General features: G+C 33.8%; 1 protein-coding gene across 1 annotated transcript in view; it reads left to right on the forward strand.

Annotated features, from left to right (window-relative positions):
- LOC129957580 (ATP-binding cassette sub-family G member 8-like) overlaps positions 1-18,416 on the forward strand; it is a 90,096-nt gene that overhangs the window by 62,153 nt on the left and 9,527 nt on the right. Inside the window, exons 4-8 of the mRNA XM_056069977.1 lie at positions 2,963-3,227; positions 7,469-7,710; positions 12,116-12,233; positions 16,166-16,318; positions 17,158-17,274. Coding sequence (XP_055925952.1) covers positions 2,963-3,227; positions 7,469-7,710; positions 12,116-12,233; positions 16,166-16,318; positions 17,158-17,274 — 895 coding nt within the window. The remainder of the gene's footprint in view (positions 1-2,962; positions 3,228-7,468; positions 7,711-12,115; positions 12,234-16,165; positions 16,319-17,157; positions 17,275-18,416) is intronic.

An 18,416-nucleotide genomic window follows, 5' to 3' on the forward strand; every position in this document is an offset into this window, starting at 1 on the left:
AAGAGGTCAAAATTTGTTCTTGCGCACGTTTTAGGCAGGCGTTTCATAACCCGCATTTTTTCAATGAAGTTCAAACGTATGTTGGGTTCTGTCTAATATTTTTTGGAGACCACTTATGAATTTATCGAATTTCTAATGTGATACACCATTCTCTTTTAGATCTGCATTTTAGACGTTTTCTTTTATTTTGTTCTTATTCAGGTTTATTTTCTCTTGCATTCTAAGAAAAATAATTATCTTAAACTATCAGAATTTCAAACAAATGTTATTTTTATTAAAAATTATTTTTAATAAATCTGTTGTAGTTGCGATTTTTTTTTCCCGATATTACTTTGACAAATGTGGAAATAGATTTAACACATTTTAATCTAATGATTTTTTCGAAACTGTCACTATTTCGAATGTAAGCATTGAAAAGGGCAATTTATTTTCGCGCAAAATTCAATATTATTTGAATTCTTATTTTTCAGTTTCTAATAATAAGAATGTAATTTTAAATAGTTTAATGGACAAGCAAATCGGTATTCTGGGCGACCAAGAGGGTCGCTAAAGGCGGCTAGATTTTTTAATTTGACAATGTTATAATGAAATTTTACTTTAAATACCAAAAAAAAAAAAAAAAAAAACCGATAAAATCTGTTAATAATCTTCTCTTAGGTATTTAATATCGTATCCAGCATACTTGAAAAATTTAAAATATTAAAGCATATAATTTTTAAGTCGATTCGTATGCTGTTGATCATCCTTGTATGTTATAAATATGACATGGACGATTAATCTGCTTCTGCTTTGCCCGCACTTAATAAAGTGCATTTCTGTAGTACAAATTTCTTTGCAAAAGAATACCTTTCGTTTTGAATGCGCAATACTTTATCTTTAAGTAATAAGATGCAAGCTAAATATTTCAGATATTCTTGGACTATAACTAATCATAAAGAGCACAATCAACAGCGAAGTTATTAAAGAGTGTAAATTTAGTTGACTAATTCTTTGTATATAAAGAGCAAATTCACATTAATATATTTTATATGAAGTTCTGGATTTGGAAATACGGAAATTTCTTTGCTTTTTCTAGAATGGATGAAATGCAGTACGATGCATTCAAACGAGTATTGTTGCAAAGAAATGATTCTTGTTGCCAGTTTAATTCAACAATCTTTTTGGGATGCTCTTTATTAAGAAAATAAATGCTCATACTAATATTTTTAGAAAAACATTCGTTACTGCAATTCTATATTTCGAATATTCAGAGTGAATATATATGGCTATTTACATTTTAAGAGCTTTCCAAGATTAGAGAGCTTCCATAAAGATTATTAATTAAATGAATGTTTGTATGTATTAGTTATATGTATTTAGAAGTTATTATTAAAGTGAAATGTTTTGCGATGATTAAGTAATCTTAAAGTTTGTTATAGTATCTCAAAGAAGCACACAGGATTTAATTTTAAGCGTAAAAAAAACTTTTATTTGCGTACTATAAGAAATGCCATAAATAAAATATTAGTTTTCTAAATTCTGGACGATTCATAATATTTTATGAATCTAAAATTGCAAAGACTATCTGTCAAATCTACTGGAAAAAACTATATATAATATTTATCTAAAAATTTTTCTGAGTTTCATTGAAATTCATCTACAGAAGGATGAAATTCTAGCTCTTTCGCAACCAGTTTTGAGAAAAATCGTACTCAATTGACTAAGATTGAGACTGCTTCAGATCGAGCCTAGGATCATCTCTTCATTATCCACTTTGTATAACGAGGCGATATAGTCTAAAACGATCTGCATGATCAGTGGCGGAGTTTTGATTTGGTGTTGAGGATGTCATAAGTCTATTTTTCAATTAGTAGAAAACCTAATTAGTTTTTTAAATCTAAAATAACGACACTTCTTATCAACGTTTATTAGTTAGTATAGTAGTTCTGTTTCTTTTTATTCACTTTTTTTATTACAGCATTTATAAACACTGAGACTTTGTATAAATAATATGACATATATAAGTGGATGCCGTGCAGTCACGAATCATAATAAATATATATAAAATCATAAATATTTTTCAGTAATTTACTAAAAATAGTACTTTAAGTTGAACGTTGAAATGCGGAATTAAATTCACTATTAGTTTTTGTTCAAATGTATTAACCCTTTGCACTCCTATGGCTCCTCTCGGGCACCATTCAAGACGGTGCATCATTTTGAGGTTTTATATATTTATTTAAAATTTTGATTGTCAGTAATACCTACAGGGTGGTAAAAAAAAAAAATGTAAATTAATTTTTTGGAAGAATTCCACGTAAAACAATTATATATATTTTTCGAAACGATAAACAAGTCTTTATATTAGGTGAATAATTATGCGTCGAATTACTTTTTGGAGTGCAAAGGGAAAAGAAAAGTCTTATAATATGCGCGCGCTAAAACTAAAAAAGCCTAAATCCATCGCTGTGCTGGGTGATTAGAAGACAAACTGGTATTTATCTACCTTTACGATGGATTAAAGATTTAGGGCTGAAGATTCTATACTACCATTAAAAACATTTTTCCTATATAATAACTCAACTTTGCAGAGGCATGGTCGAAAAGAAGACACATTTTATAATTCACTTTAATTTATTTTTTCACGGAGGGCAGACAGTGAACGCGTCTATTCACATCGAGACACAAGGTTGAATTTTCCTTCATGTTTTTATCAAGAGATTCTTGTAGGGATTTCTTTGATACATTTTGATTTCAGAGAGAGAATTTTTGGTATATTTGGAAGGAAGGGAGTGCGAGAGTTTCAATGGTCAGCAACGTTTTAGAACATGTTATAAACAATAAAAAAAGGGGAATCTGGAGTGGGAAATAAAAGAATTTTTGAAAAAGTAACATGGGTTAATTTAAGACAAAAAAATTAAGGATGATTTATATTAGATTAAGAGGTATTGTAAACATAAATGCAAAATTTTAAATTTTGCAGCTGGATGGCTTCTACCACGATGCCCCGATGCTGAACGAACGCTTCTTCCCGAAGGACAGTTTCTACTCAACTCTCCCTGGTGCGTCGAGCGAGGGTGGCCTTCCCAGATACCCCCACCTTCAGGTCCGGGACCTCAGCTATGAGCTGGACATGTCCTCTGCATGGCACACCCTTTGTGGAGGGGCTCGGACCAAGCTGAGGATGCTCGAGGGACTCTCCTTCGAGGTGAGGGGAGGAGAAATTCTCGCCATCATGGCCACCACAGGTAAATTATTCCTTTTTAAAACGAACTAGAAAAATGTTTGCATCATTTTTCAGGCTCCCGGATCTGGTAGAAAGATGAATCACTTACGGCATTTCGCTCGGAAATGATGTATATAACTGTTCTTATAATTAAACCGCATATACATGAAAATTTCGAAATGACAACTGGAACATTTGCTACATATACTTTTTGGGACGACATCCAGCGTAATCGCACATTGTGTATAACTGTTTGATAGAGGACTTAGCGAACCTACACAAATGTTTTGCACTACAAATATCTCTTGGGAGATTTGACATTTAAATATAATAATAATGATGATATGCATTGACACGTTTAAATATGAATGGTTTTTAAATTAAATTTTTCTAATAGAAGTAGAAAGCACAATTCATTATGGGTTCAAGATGAGGCTGAAAGAATTATGTGCTATTAGAATTAAAAAAAAACATATTTGTTGCATTTTAATATTTATATACTGGATGTCCAAAAAGGACTGGATTGTGAAAACCACCAATAATAAAAAGCGGAATGTAGTTAGAAATGTATCATACGCAACCTTACATTTGGGAAATCAAGAAATTTTATCCTACCATATTGCACATTTAATGAACCTTGCCATCGACAGGTGGCGATGCAAATTATGGAAAATAAAGGTTGCAAAAGTTGCAAAGACTATTACAAAAAAAAAAAAAAAAATTCAATGTAGCTCCCATTTGAAGCAACAACGTGACGCTATCTGAATCCAATGTCCATCCTCTCCAACACTGTATCTGAAACTTTATTTCCTGAGTCATCAGAGATTCGTGACATCTTTCTACGGACGTCGTGAGGACTCGGAGTTCATTGCGAAGTGTCTCTATATGGATTGAATGTTTTTGCAGATTAAAATCCTTTTTAGAACTTATCTATTTGAATTCTTTAAAATGGGTTTAGAAGATAGACAATTCTAAGATAGGATAATGAAGTAAATGCTTTATGGTCCAGAGTTGGTGCTTATTTCAAGTACTGCTTTATTGCAACAATTTGATTTTTCAAGTTGATTTATGCATTTAGTTCTTGTTGACTGTAGATTAAATGCAAATTCTTTGTTGATGAATTTGGCCGAAATATTAAATAGTTTTACCAAGTGGAAAAGCTATTTATTTAAAAACTATTTATTTATTCTTTAGAAAAAAAACTTCTAATTCAAGGGAAAACTTCTAATTCAGGAAAAATCTTTCAAAACTAAAACACAGAAAAAAAAAATTGAAATAGCAAAAGTATGAAGCATCCAGCCTGAAAAATGTCAAATTGATCCTTGTATCACTTGCACATATATTTCATACATGTATGTTCGTCATTATGTTATCTAGTTCCTGAACTGAAAAAGCTGTATTTTTATCCATTCTTTAAATATTGTATTTCCCTTTAACATCAGTCGAAACGATTGATAACAACATTACATTTTCAATGTTTTTCTTGTTGTGAAGTATTAAAAGAACTATAAAATATTTCTAAATAAATATTACTTATTCTCTCATTCAGAATCTACAAAACATATTTTGAAATGATTATACCGAATTTGAACAAAATATATGCATTAGATTCTAATTTAATAAAATTTTCGTAAGAAAATTCTATCGCAGATTAGAATTTGAGAAAGTACCATCGAAGGACACAAAAAAGCCTTAAAACATGTGTGAAGGCAAATATAAAAATCAATCAAAAAATGTTACTTTCCTAAAAATGGACTTGGATACGAAATTCAAACGTTTTTGTAAAGAAAACCGTTCAAACTTTAAATAAAAATTCTTATTTCAGAAAATCGATTTTTTAACGTAATCTCTTGCTTTAAATGAATACATTCCATTCAAATAGTTTAACAGCCAGGGGAAAAATAAAACTATTATTAAGAGTAAAAAAAGAATTGCCATAGTCTGCTAGTTAGCAATAAATTTGAAAATGAAGCTTCTCAAATTACTTTCTTGCAATCGATCGCGGATGCCGATGATGCGTTTCATCCAAATCCTCGTGGAGAGACTGAGTGAAGTAGGCTGAGTAGTAAGATGTTGCATCGATGCATGGTAAATCCACCCACCTGGAACCGTGACCTTTTACTAATTAGGCGCTTAACTATAATTATTTGGGGGAAATTTCTTTTTTCGAATCTTCGTCTTTCATTAATTTAACTTTATGCTTTTCAACATTGCAATCCTTCTCCATTCTTTTACTCTCTGTATTGTGAAGAGTGGAGATGTAGATTTCCTTGACCCATATTTTTTGATACATGTTTTTCATTTTGGAAGATCTCGCTGTGTAATTGTTGTTCCACAAATTGGCCAACAAGAATTCCTGCATAATCGTTATGTCACTTCGTTTCGAAACTTCAGCTTTTGAGAACTTCATTGGAAAAAGTTCTCTTTGAATGACTTTAAATAAGCGTCACGTATCAATTCAGTGCGAAGAGGAACTGAATCCATTCCTACTGAAACCGGCGATGTTGGTCTCCCTGAAACTGTCTCTTGTGTTATCTAATAAAGGTGAATGCGTTTTTCACCCAACAGATTGAAACTAAAATTTGACATAATACTACAGTCTATTTCATACAGTCTATTGACTTAGTACTACAGTCTACTACTTTGTCACAAAATCACATACCACGAATATGATACATTAAAGCCATTGCTTTTGAGTTATCGCGTTTACAGGCTTCTGAAGTTACAAACCGACAGACGGTCAACCCTTTGTGGGATGTCATTGAAAATTTGACACGCGTCTATACTACGGATGTTGAATCTGCATACCGAATTTTATATATTTTGGCACTCTTTGTTTCATAATTATAGAATTAGTTTATATTCGAAGAGCCTGTCAGATTTCCTCTGAATGGATTTTGCTAAAAAAGAAATCTAAAAATACGGTGCAAAGATCATATATCAAATTCCATTCGGCTTGTTCAAAGCCCTTTTTAGTTATTTTTGTCACGGACAGACATTTTCCAAAAATAGGCATTTTCGGACTCTGGGAAATCTGCAACGTAAAAATTCGTCAATCTCGAGTAAAAGTTTTTTAACGAATACAGTACTCTATACTTAATACACTAGAATGTAAAAGACTTTTCATATATTGCTCTTAAGACTTCATCATGTTTTGTAGGAATTTTTGGTCTACTTGCAGTAGCGAATCCGGATATTTTGCTACCCTATGCAAAACATGTCCCCCCCCCCCCTCCCACCTCTGGTTGTAGTTGATCAATTTAGTTTCGTATTTCAATGCTTTCTTAATTTAAACAGCATGCTAACTAAGGCAGTGAGAGAAGACTTTCAAGCTTTGGAAACTTCAGCCATAAATACGGGCTTTACCATCAAAAATAAAACCAAATTTGTTGACTTCCCGCCCTCAACTATAAATCTGTGTTCCTCTGTGTAATAACGGTCATACCTTTGAAAAAGTCGATCATTTCAAATGCCTTAGCACAATGATTAATGACAATAATAAACTCAAAACTGAAATTGACAACAGAATGTTTCTTTGGATTGAAAAAACATCCGAGATCCAACTTAATCGATCGAAAAACTAAGAATTTATAAGACTCTTATTGCACCTGTTCTGCTCTATGCAAGTGACACTTGGACTCTTAATTTGGACACTCAGCATTCTCTGATAATGTTCGAGAGAATGATCCTTAGAACTATCTTTGCCCCACTGCTAGAGAGAGGATGCTGTCGAACTAGATTCAATTTTGAATTATACAGGCTGTATAGGCAACCACAGAACACTGGTTATCCGGGCAATAGGTTAAGATGGCTCGACCGTATCTGGAGAAGCCCTGAAAACAGCGCCCCCAAAATATTTACTTTTAAAAATCACGTGGAATCCCGGGCCAGAGGAAGGCTTCAAACTAGATGGCTGGATCATGTGGAAAGAGACTCGAGTGTTCTGAGGATAAAGAACTGGAAGAGAGTTGCGGAGGGCAAAGAAAGCTCTGGAAAGTGCGCGTGGTTGAGGCAGTCAAGGTCTGTAAGAGGCTCATGAAGAAGCATTCTAACGATTAATCATTTATTTTGGTATATATTCTTATATTAGAAACTGTTTTTATTTATTTAAAAATTTTTTAAGTCATAATCCTTGAAAACATTAATCGTCATAATTTTACCACCCTCTAAACTGACTCGCAGTCTGTAGTTTTACCATACTCTAAATGTATTTGGTATTCGTAATCTTGCCTTCCACTAAACGTGCTGTATGTTGTATTGCAGAGAATGAAGGCACGGCGCTTCTGGACATCCTCGCCAACCGACACCGCAAATGGCGCTGTCGCCTCAGGGGCGAGTTCATGGTCAATGGTCTCTACCTCACCCTCAAGAAGTTGGAGCGCTGCGTCGCCTATGTCCAGAGACACACGGACTTTGGCCCGGACATGAGCGTCCGGCAGACACTGCTTTTCACGTCCCTGTTGCAAGAGCCTGACAATAACAGGGGTTTCGATACAAAGAGTAGGGTAAGATCCCGGTGTTGGAGTTTTATAGTTATTGCCGAGTTTTTGCATCTTTGTTTATGTGCAGTGTTTTCAAACAAATTTGAATATCTTTGGAACGAAATAAATTGTTATTTATCTGTTATCCTGTTACAGCATAATGTTATTCAACGCTTAAAGAGTGAAATATATGCCTTTTTAGATTGCGAACATAGCGATGCAGTAAAAATAGTGTCAATTCTGTGTAAATCGCAGAAAAAAATAATCGAAGGCCCCGTCGAAAAATCACTTTTGCTATTGCTCTTAATTTCTGAAAGTTAAATTGAAAGCAAAAATATCATTCGATTTGAAACAATATCCTGTTTAAAAACATGTAAATAGCATTCGTCTAAGGAACAATCTATATATTATTTTACATAATTTTCACATTCTCTACTAGTAACTTCTAACTTTTTATTTTTATCTGATTCTGTATAAAAAAAAATCCTATACCTATAAAATTTAAGATACATCAGTTCACACTAATCGGAATTGCACGATAAAAAACGATTATTATGCGAGTAAAGCAGAGGCTATTTCAATTTATGCAAATGTAGCAAATAAGTCACTCTAAAGTCCCGTTCCAACAACCCGTGACTCTGTCTTGTTGTTTTCTGAGGTTCTATCGTGCCTGTATGGTGTACCGATTAATTGTTGGTAAACTGGACAAATATCAAAGCAGTTTATCCAGGAAACAGGGCTTAATTCTTTTCTTTATTCAAGCTTTCATTATAGTCGTTTCAAAATGTCCTCCAAAAATTTTTTAATGTATGAAATTGGTATTGAACGAAAAGGCTAAGTAAGAATTCGAAATCTATGTTCTTATTTGTATTTTTAATTTCACTTCATTCGAAAATATTTAAATAAAAATTGAAGCTTTCAGTTAAATTTAGCAATTGTAATGAAGCTAGCTTTAAATTGAAAATTTTTGGAGCAGCTAAGGAACAAAAGTCAAATGCTTATTTTTCAGAATATACCTTTTTATAATTGAAATGTTGAATACACAAATCAACAATTTTTTTTTTTTTTTTCACCAAACGATACTTTAAAATTTTTAGGATTTTTGTTTGTATTTTATACCCCCCCCCCCTTTGACTAAAACTCTAGAAATCGTATTAAAAATTAAGGTTTAAACGTTTCAGTAAACGTTTTAAAAGAAAGAAAAATGTTTAATTAAACAAAGAAACGGTTAAACGTTTCATTAAAAAAATATTTTGAAAAAATTTAGTGACATTGCATTATCTACGATCGTGGAATTACTTTTGTAATTTATTCAATGTTTCACGCTTTATAAATTTTGTATTTAATACAGAATATTTTGCTTCTGTACTTTTTCGTTGAAAAAATGATTTATGAGATCTCTAGCTGTAATTGATTCCCATTTGCATTTCCATTGAAAAAATAATCCCACGCCCCATGCATTCTCAAGTAAATTGAAATAATGTTTTGAATGAAAAGTTTCCTTTAACTAAGAGTTTAATTATGTTTAAGTCCTGATGTCGATTGTTTATGCGTTGCGGTGGTTGAAAGCAACTAATAAGTAGTACGAAGTAATTCGATCACAAATTCGCTATTACTGGAATATTCTGGAAGCTGTTGTATGTTGGTAAAATCCAATGCAAATAATGCAGCTTCATTTTAAAATTATATTTTAATATTTACAATATATTTACAGTTTTTTTTCGAAACACAATTTGGAAAAGTGCTGTTATAAATTTGTCAAAAAGTAGTTAAAGAAAAAACGCAAGTTACATATTATAAGAGTGCAATAATTAAAACTGAAAAAATTTCGAATAAACCGAACGATATTCTCGCGACTCTTTGTGGTACGAGATTAATTAAGAGAAATCTAATGATAAATTATTTGCGCTGCCTGAACGTCATAATTTAAAGTCGGAAACCAAACGATAAAGATTTTGCCATAAGATACTTGAAGTTGACGTCACTACACAGAAATGCCGAACACCTGACAACCTATTGCAGATGCGGAGGTATTTTTAAAATATTCATAAATCTGACAAGATAAAAACATGGCATTCCTACTGGGTTTCCAAGAATGATTCGTGTATTTCTAATAACCTCTATTTAGTCTTGAATTCATTTCATTTAAGAAAGCTGAAGCGAACTTGGAGCAGGTAGTTAACCGATTTTTCCATTCAACCTTAAAGCCCCATTGCTGGAGGTGCATCTTAATCCTTCGGAGACCTCTGTGCTCATCGGCGTGTGTAAAGAGCCATTGTTTCCCCATGATTACGGGGGAACCGAACCCTCTTATTTTTTTCCACGTGAGACGCGCGTCACTCGATTGCGCAGGAGAAAGGCGTGCGAACTCAGTCCAAAGATAATTGGGCAAAGGTAATCCGCAATGTTTTCTCCAAAACAAGGAGTCTTAAACGGAACTGCCGATCGTGAAGTTAATTTCTAAAGAAAGTCATTGGCTAGCCGCTTTTGGATACGTGCAGTTTGCTAACCATATCTATAGTCCTAATCTAGCCATATCAACCATCTTCAATGAACTAAATCAGCAGAAGAAAGCAATGCTTTACATTATACTTAAACAAAAGCAACTATTGGGCGATTCCAAATTCATGGTACGAACTTGGTAGGGAGCTAGAGAATAAGAATACATATATTCTCGTAGGAAACACAGATCCTGATTTATTTCTTTAGACATAAATACAGGGTGTCTCTAGTCAATCGAAACAAGGTATTGATTTACGAAATTCAATTACTGAAATGCCACTTTGGGGACGTAATGGATTGTACATGGTGGACCTGTCCCTTGGCCATCCCGATTTATAGATTTTTCGAATACAGATTACTTTTTCTGGAGGCATCGGAAGTCTTGTTTATGATATTTCAGTTGACTGAGAATTTCGTTGCTCGAATATCAGTAGCTGTTGCTCGTGTGCGTGAAATGCCTTGCATCTTTGGTAGCGCACGCCAGTCGCTCCACCGACGCTGTCAAGCATGTATCGCTGTTGGTAGACGCAGTTTTGAACAGTTCTTGTAAACACTGCGCTTGCCAACGACGCCGTCATTAAACGTTTTACCTTTTTTTCCATATCTTATTTGTTTCAGTTGCACCCATAGATTCCTATACAGTAAAAGATTATTTTAAATAAATGTACCATTGTTGAAAATTTTATAAAAATATTTTCGTTAATGTAGAAGTTAGATACTGATCTTGTTATTGCTGTTACTTATGGCACTTGACAAGCCTGCTGACGAACTGTCGGCGATTTAAGCCGAATGTGGAGTAGCTTCTGAGGGCAAAGGCCCCTGAGCACCCGAGGACAGAAGTTTGACTGTTAGCTCATATGAAGTTGAAACACATTTGCTTGCACAACCCCTTTTTACAAGGGGGGTCCCTTGTAAAAACACATCAGATAGAACACAGGGTAGAGAACAACCATGCCCGAACCACGTCTCGAATCCGGTAATCCCAGATCACAGGGAAGACGCGTTACACCTAGGCTAGGTTGCCGGCACTAAACATCTTATTTCAATTGAACTGAAACACCTTGCATTTATGATCAAAGAAACTGATTGTGCCCTCGGTTTCTTTATGTGAATATTATTCATATCTTTGTCCTCATTATTTCCTCCAAGTCTGTACGTGGAATTGGAATCACCTTGCATAACTTTCTAATCGGTCACCGATGTTTACATATTGACGAAATGGGTTCAATTTAGGTTGTCGATGTTTTATTTTGCGATATTTCTCAGAATTTCAAGATGGTAGAGAGTAAGCGGGAATTTATGACCGATCTAATCGGTAGCTTTTATCCAAAATAAAAAGGGGGGAAAAATCGAAATCGTAAAAGATGGCTAACAAAGTTTTCGCTATGTATAATAAACAATGAACTGGTGTTTTTGAAATTGGAGAATGATGGAGGGTTGACGACGGTATCATTGGCATATCTAGGGTCAAAAGCTTTGGTATGAAACACATTTTCGAAATCGGCACAGTGTCTGAAGAATTGCATTTCTTTTAATTCTTTGAGAATGTAAAATATATTATTCGAAAGCTATATGGAGTGAATACGCGTAATATTTCCATCCGCTATCCAACCAGTATTTTTGACACTTTTTTCGATAGCGGAACCGGTGGACTTGAGACTACCGATGATATATTTGGAGGTTACGATTTTTCATATGAAACGAGAAAGCAAAATCCTGCCTTAAGACTGATCGCAATTGTTCTTGGAATGAATATCAATGCCCTATGGAAATGAAAATGCGCGAGCATCTATGCGAAAAACCGGTATAGCTGGGATACTTTTTAAAAATGTATTGGCAGAGGGTCTTACAAGGTGTCCTTTTTGAAACTGAACTAGCTAAATCATCTTATCCGGTTGTTTAGATGTTTGCTTATTCTCTCTTTCAGATTAATGCCCTGATCGAGGATTTGGGACTCGGTCAGGTGAAGCATACCAGAGTGTCTGATCTGACTGAATCGGAGAAGAGGCGACTGAATGTTGCGTCGCAGCTCTTATTGGACACAGGTAGGAAAGAAATATCAAATTTCCGAATATATCTGTGCTAAGAAATGTTGACTAATTCATGTTAAATTAAGAATAATATAAGGAAGAACTTATGAATCCAGTTAAATCTGATTACAAATCAATAAACCAATACAGAAGAATTGGCTATTTTTGCGTGTGTTGGGATATATAATTTGGTGTTCTAGAAAAAGAATTTCTACATGAATAACGTTAAAAAGTACTTGTTGTTGCACTTCAATTCTTATTCATTGGGTGTTTAGCAATCCTTACATCTAATCTATGTAAATATCGTATGGTTGAACTAAATTAAGGTACCTGATTAAGGTTTTCACGATGAATTTTTAAAATTTTTGAATAAAATAGATTGAAGAAAACGTTTATAATACAAAAATATCGACAAAATCCGAAGTGGCGTTAGAAATTGGAAGAATTCTTTCCTGAAAAGGATCTAAGGGAAAATATTTTTTATTTTAGTAGGCAATCAGATGATCGTTCAAAGTCTTCCAGATAATTTGAATACTTTATATAGTTCTCAAACTAAGAATTCTAATTGTATCTGATCTTTCCATACTGGATATTCGTTTAATAAATAACAAATTTTATATATTTTTTTTCTCTTATGCATTAAAGATCACATTTAAAAAAAATTTTGCAAGCTGCAAAATCTTTTTAAATGTGCAGATGTTTATACCGTTAAAGAACTACAAAACATATTGAGAAATTATACTGAATTTGAACAAACTTGCATTAGAATTTCAATTAACAGTTCTAATTTTTTCTCATTTTTGAATTTGAACAACACAGCTTTTAAAGATAAATCGCATTTACGAGGGTTGATCAAAATAAATAAATTACAAGGCAAAGGAAAAATGCTTTATTAACAATACACAGGATACAAATGGTAATTAAGAGACATATGCGGCGGTCACTTCTCTACACAATCACCAAACCTGTTGAGGCATTTATCACACCGCTGGACCAATTTGTTTAATCCGTCTTCGTAATAATCAGGTCCCTGGCTATTGAGCCAGTCCTCGGCTCTTTTTTGAACATCACCATCTGATATGAACCTTGTTTCGGTAATATTCACTGGGAGCCAAATCGGGGCTGCATGAGGGGTGACTGCAGACCTCCCACCTAAACTTTTCCAGCAATCTCTCTGCCCGCTTCAAGAGAGAACCATTTCGCCACCTCTTTTCTACTCAATACTTTGCCCCCGTACACTTAAACGATTTTTCTGTGAATGTCCTATAAGGGCACATTCTTGGCCCATAGAAAACGCATCGTGGCTCGTACCTATGGACGAGACTTTTCTAGACGTCTTGCCATTACTGTCGCTGTTTCAGGTCTCGGTACTAACACTATCTGCTCGAACGACCGGTCTAAGACAACTAGCGCCATCTGTCTATACTCTGGGTAACAATATTCCCATCCACAATTTCTACTTTCCAAATATATCTGCTTGTAAACTTTTTTTGGAGCACCCCTCGTAAAATGTTAATTATCTTATAATAAATATCCATGTTATTTGCCAAAAATGAGCACAGGAAAAAAAAAAATCAAATGATTGTATGTAGAAAACCGTTCAGAGATGGAGAATATTGAATAAAAAAAATATTTATCAATATATTCACAATATCGACTTTTCAACCATTATATATATAAAACAATTCAAACGATTTTATGTAGAAAACCGTTCAGAAATACAGAATATTGAATAAATTTTTTTCAATATTTTCACAATATCGACTTTTTAACCATATTTTTACTGCTTTGATTCTAAATTATTAAAATTTAGAGAACATATTATGTTGATAAGTGCAGTTTCCGATACTTGAAGCCTCTAGATGGTGAAGACGCTAAACTTCCCAATAAATAACTTGTAAACTGAAATAAAATTATTGAAAACTAGGAAGTATATGTAACATTAAATAGATTTCATTTAAACGAAACTTAAAACCGCTGAAACAGTTTCAAACGATTTTCAGCAAACTTGAAGCTGATATCGATATACTGAGCTGTAAATGTTTATGTAATGCCTCTGTTTAATGCTGCTGTTATGGCTGGAAGGCATTCAGGAATTCAGCAAAGAACAAAATTTCAAAACTGAAATTCACATCTTATTCAAACCAGTCTTTTAATCTTTGTTTGCTTACATGCTGCCTCAGTTGAGGCGAGTAAAGTAAATTTTTTAGATGCATTAGGTTTCTATTCATTTCCCTGCCCCCCCCCCTCCTCCTCATGATCACTCATCATTGAGAAATTTTGATAATGGCAACGTACAAAAATTAAAAAATGGTACAGGATACAAGGTGGGATGAAGCCGTTCATATGACATAGTATTTTTACATAACATTTTTTGATTCTGGAAAAACTGATAGATAAAAGAAAGTTTAAAAATCAAGAACAGACGCAAGAATAATTGTGGAGACAGAAGCTGTTTCCTTCGTTAGATACAATAATTGAGTAAGTTTGTGAAAGGTTTCAGTTTCTACGGAATTTGGCAGAAAAATTGAACTGTTTCCCATTGGTTATACTAATAGATTCAGACGACAATGCAATATGGACTACCAATCTATTTAAACTGACTAACAGAACGTCAAGCTCGAACGAGTTCCACAATTGGCTTTCATAATTACCGCAGACAGCGAAAATAAATGAGTGTGGACCCCTTTGGATTATTATAATTTATTGTGAAATCCAAACTAGAAGACACTCGACCCAGTATTATGATAACACTCCAAATATTGCTCACAAGTGTAAAAAGCACTGTCAACTGCGAAAGCTCTTTAGAATGGAAGTTGATCAGAAATTACTTGATTAATTGCGAATACTTCAAAGCTAAACCAGTCTGGCTATTTTGTCCATGAGCAAGAAGCATGCGATGCAAGAGATTGATGATACAACAAAAGATTTTTCTCTTAGGAAAAAGTAGAGGGATAAGGGTTAATTGAAGACAGAAGTTTTATTAATTATTTCTATTAATATTTGAAGAAAAATATATTTCGTAGCATCTCATTCTGTTTGTAAGTTGATTTGTGTTTTATATTCTGTTCACTATTATTCCTTACGTGTTCTTAATTTTATGTAATAACAACTTAGTCTTTTCGATGCCTATCGTAAATACTTTATTTATATCAGTGTCATACATGTAAGAAATCTGGAAACTAGTGTTTTATTATACTATAAAATATATGTAAATGACTTTTTTATTTGTATTTTTTATAATACACAGAAACAAACTTATTTTTGCTCAACATTTCTTTAGAATTTATATAAATTTTGGAACCTTTTGGAGTTAATCTAAATATGGCAGCGGCTTACTTGGCCTCTATATCGGTCGGCTAAACTCCATTGATTCTAGATTGGATATCTGATTAAAAAAATCATGAAAATCTAGTGCCTATTATTAAAATTGTCGCTGTTAAATGTCTTCTTATTTGCATGAAGAGATAGTTTGTAGAGAATTTTAAGTAGCGTCATCCTCGTCATGTGAACAAGTTTGAAATGACGAGGTATGTCCCAAAACGGCTCTCGAATTGGATAGTAAACTCGGAGTATGCATTGCATTGCATTGCTATCGCTTTCACTGTTTAAGAACTCGGATTATAACGGAACATATCAATCATCCGTCGAATGAATGTCAGTTGCATGTTGAAAAAATCATTAATTCTTTGCTAATGTTAATAATAGCATTTTAGCCCATTGTTGCATTGGTATTTAGAACATTAGCATTGTTAAAATGATGTTAACGGAACATTACAGTAACAAGCCATCTTTTTATTAATCATTTCTATACAAATTCAAACTAAAATGAATGCGCATGAAGCATATGAGTTTGAGAGATTAAGAATTTGTACTTAAATTTTACTAAATGTATGTGAAGTAACAAATGCATCTTTCACCGCAAGTATATCTATTTTCATCTTTAGATATCGTTCTGCTGGACCAACCCACGAAAGGAATGGACATCTTCGACACATTCTTCTTGGTCGAATACTTGCGGCAGTGGGCGGCAAGGGGCCGAATCGTCATCATGACCATCCACCCTCCCACTTACGAAATCTTCACCATGATATCTAGAGGTAATGCTAGCTTTTTAAACAAACGCCTATTTAGTAATTATGAATTGCTAGCCGTCTCCGGCGATCAGTGGTTGGATCAGGATAATTGTTATTTTTAATCTGAATCAAGTCATTTAACTATCGCTTCATGTCCGACACATTGTTAGGCATCAAAGCTGTTTTATTTTGATAACCTTGTATGTTTTCTGTTCATTGTGTACGAGAACCTATCTAACTGAAAACAAGCCCGTGTTATCATAGCATTAATAAAAGTATAAATATGCTGTTCTACTAAACTTCCAGGTATTATAACTGCAGATATTAACTACTTCTTTAATGTGCAGCAGTGGACTCGATTAAATATTTGAAACAATTTGAGGGCTACGAAGTAATCTTTTGTTTAATTTTTCCAAAATATTGGCCGTTTTTTAAAGTTAAAATTACTCAAATTTCAGAATAAAAAAAATTATAGATCAGCCTCCAAGGTACGTTCAAATGAAATTTGTGTAGCTGCACGTCAAACGGTTTGTCTGTCGAGTGCCGAAACGAGTGCACACACACAACTTTATTTAATATATCGTCCAATTTGTTTAAAAGTGCATTCTCGTTTAATGGTAATTGAACAAGTTCATACAGCAAGATAATACGAGATCTCTCTGCATGAACTCGTTTCAGTGATGATCATTTTTATGCTTATTAATATGATAGGCGAACCACTGATCTTGAAAACGTTTTAAATATGATCTTAAGCGATTATTGATTCCAGTATATCGACTAATACTTATTTAATGCTTCTCGCTCCATTTCTAGACGAAAATACTATAACAAAATTAAAAGAATCTTTTTTTTCTTTTTTCCAGTGGCCATGATTTCTACGGGAAGGATGCTCTTCTTCGGAAAGCGGAGAGATATGCTCTCCTACTTTGCCTACATCGACTTCCCCTGTCCGGCTTACAAAAATCCGTCCGATTACTACCGTAAGTGCATATTCTGCTGTGTCCCTGAAGTAATTATCACAAGTGCACATTTCTTGCAGTCTGGGGTGGTATCTTAAATTACGCCGGCGCCCTGGCATAGGGATAGCGCGTCTTCCCCATGATCTGGACGTCCCGAGTTCGACTCCTGGTTTGGGCATGGTTGTTCCTATGTTCTATCTGTGAGGTGTGTGTGAAAGAGCCCCCCCTGTAAAAAGAGGTTGTGCAAGCGAGTGTGCGTGTCATATTCATATGAGCTAGAAGTCGGACTTCTCCCCTCGGGTGGTCAGGGGTCTTTACCCTCAGAAGCTACTGCGCCCCTCTTTCCGTTGTAAAGCGGATACATCATCATAAATTTCAATCAATCATAGCTTTAAATTCTTATGACATTAAAAATAAAAATGCAAACCAGTACTGTAAGGCCAAGTCTAGTCGAATGACTGTCCCTTGATTTTACTTATGAAGTTTTAGAAATGAGTGAACATCGATCTCTGATTTCAAATGCGTAGCTAGAGCTGGTATTAACACGAGCTAAAATTTTCAAACTTGATTGAAAGATTTCTAGGAATGAATGAACTTTTGTCTGTGTCAAAATACGTAAAATTTAAAGGCAATATTTATATTGCTAAGACATTTTTAAAGCAGTAGTTTTATATATAGAATTTGAACACTTAGGATAGACAAACTAATAGTGCCTATCTTCTTTGACTTGCCATAGAAGATAGAAGCCTCTCACATCGGTTTGTTAATGATTTTAAATCTTCAATGAATGGTTTATTATAGTTGACATGCATTTGTAATATATTTATCGATCCCATTCTAAATATGCTTGTATTTAAAGTACCAACCAAAGTTGAAATCTCGTAAGAAAGCATTAAAATTGTAAAAATAGTTTAACATGATTTAATAATTTGGAATGTGATTGAATCTTGCAAAATTTTGATTGAACCAATTCAAAGTGCTTTAATATTGCGCAGTTAAATGGACGATACGATGAAACATCTCTCAGATGGAACTTTATGATTGGCGATTAAATTGTAATTATGTTAAAGTTCAGCATTGTGGAATGCAATAGTAATAAATTCGAAAAACGACTCAAGCACTGATGGCAATAACTTGGTATTTTTTTTTACATTTGCTTTCTC

The sequence above is a fragment of the Argiope bruennichi genome, chromosome 2 (genome assembly GCF_947563725.1).
Source record: "Argiope bruennichi chromosome 2, qqArgBrue1.1, whole genome shotgun sequence".
Classification (NCBI taxonomy): Eukaryota; Metazoa; Arthropoda; class Arachnida; order Araneae; family Araneidae; genus Argiope; species Argiope bruennichi.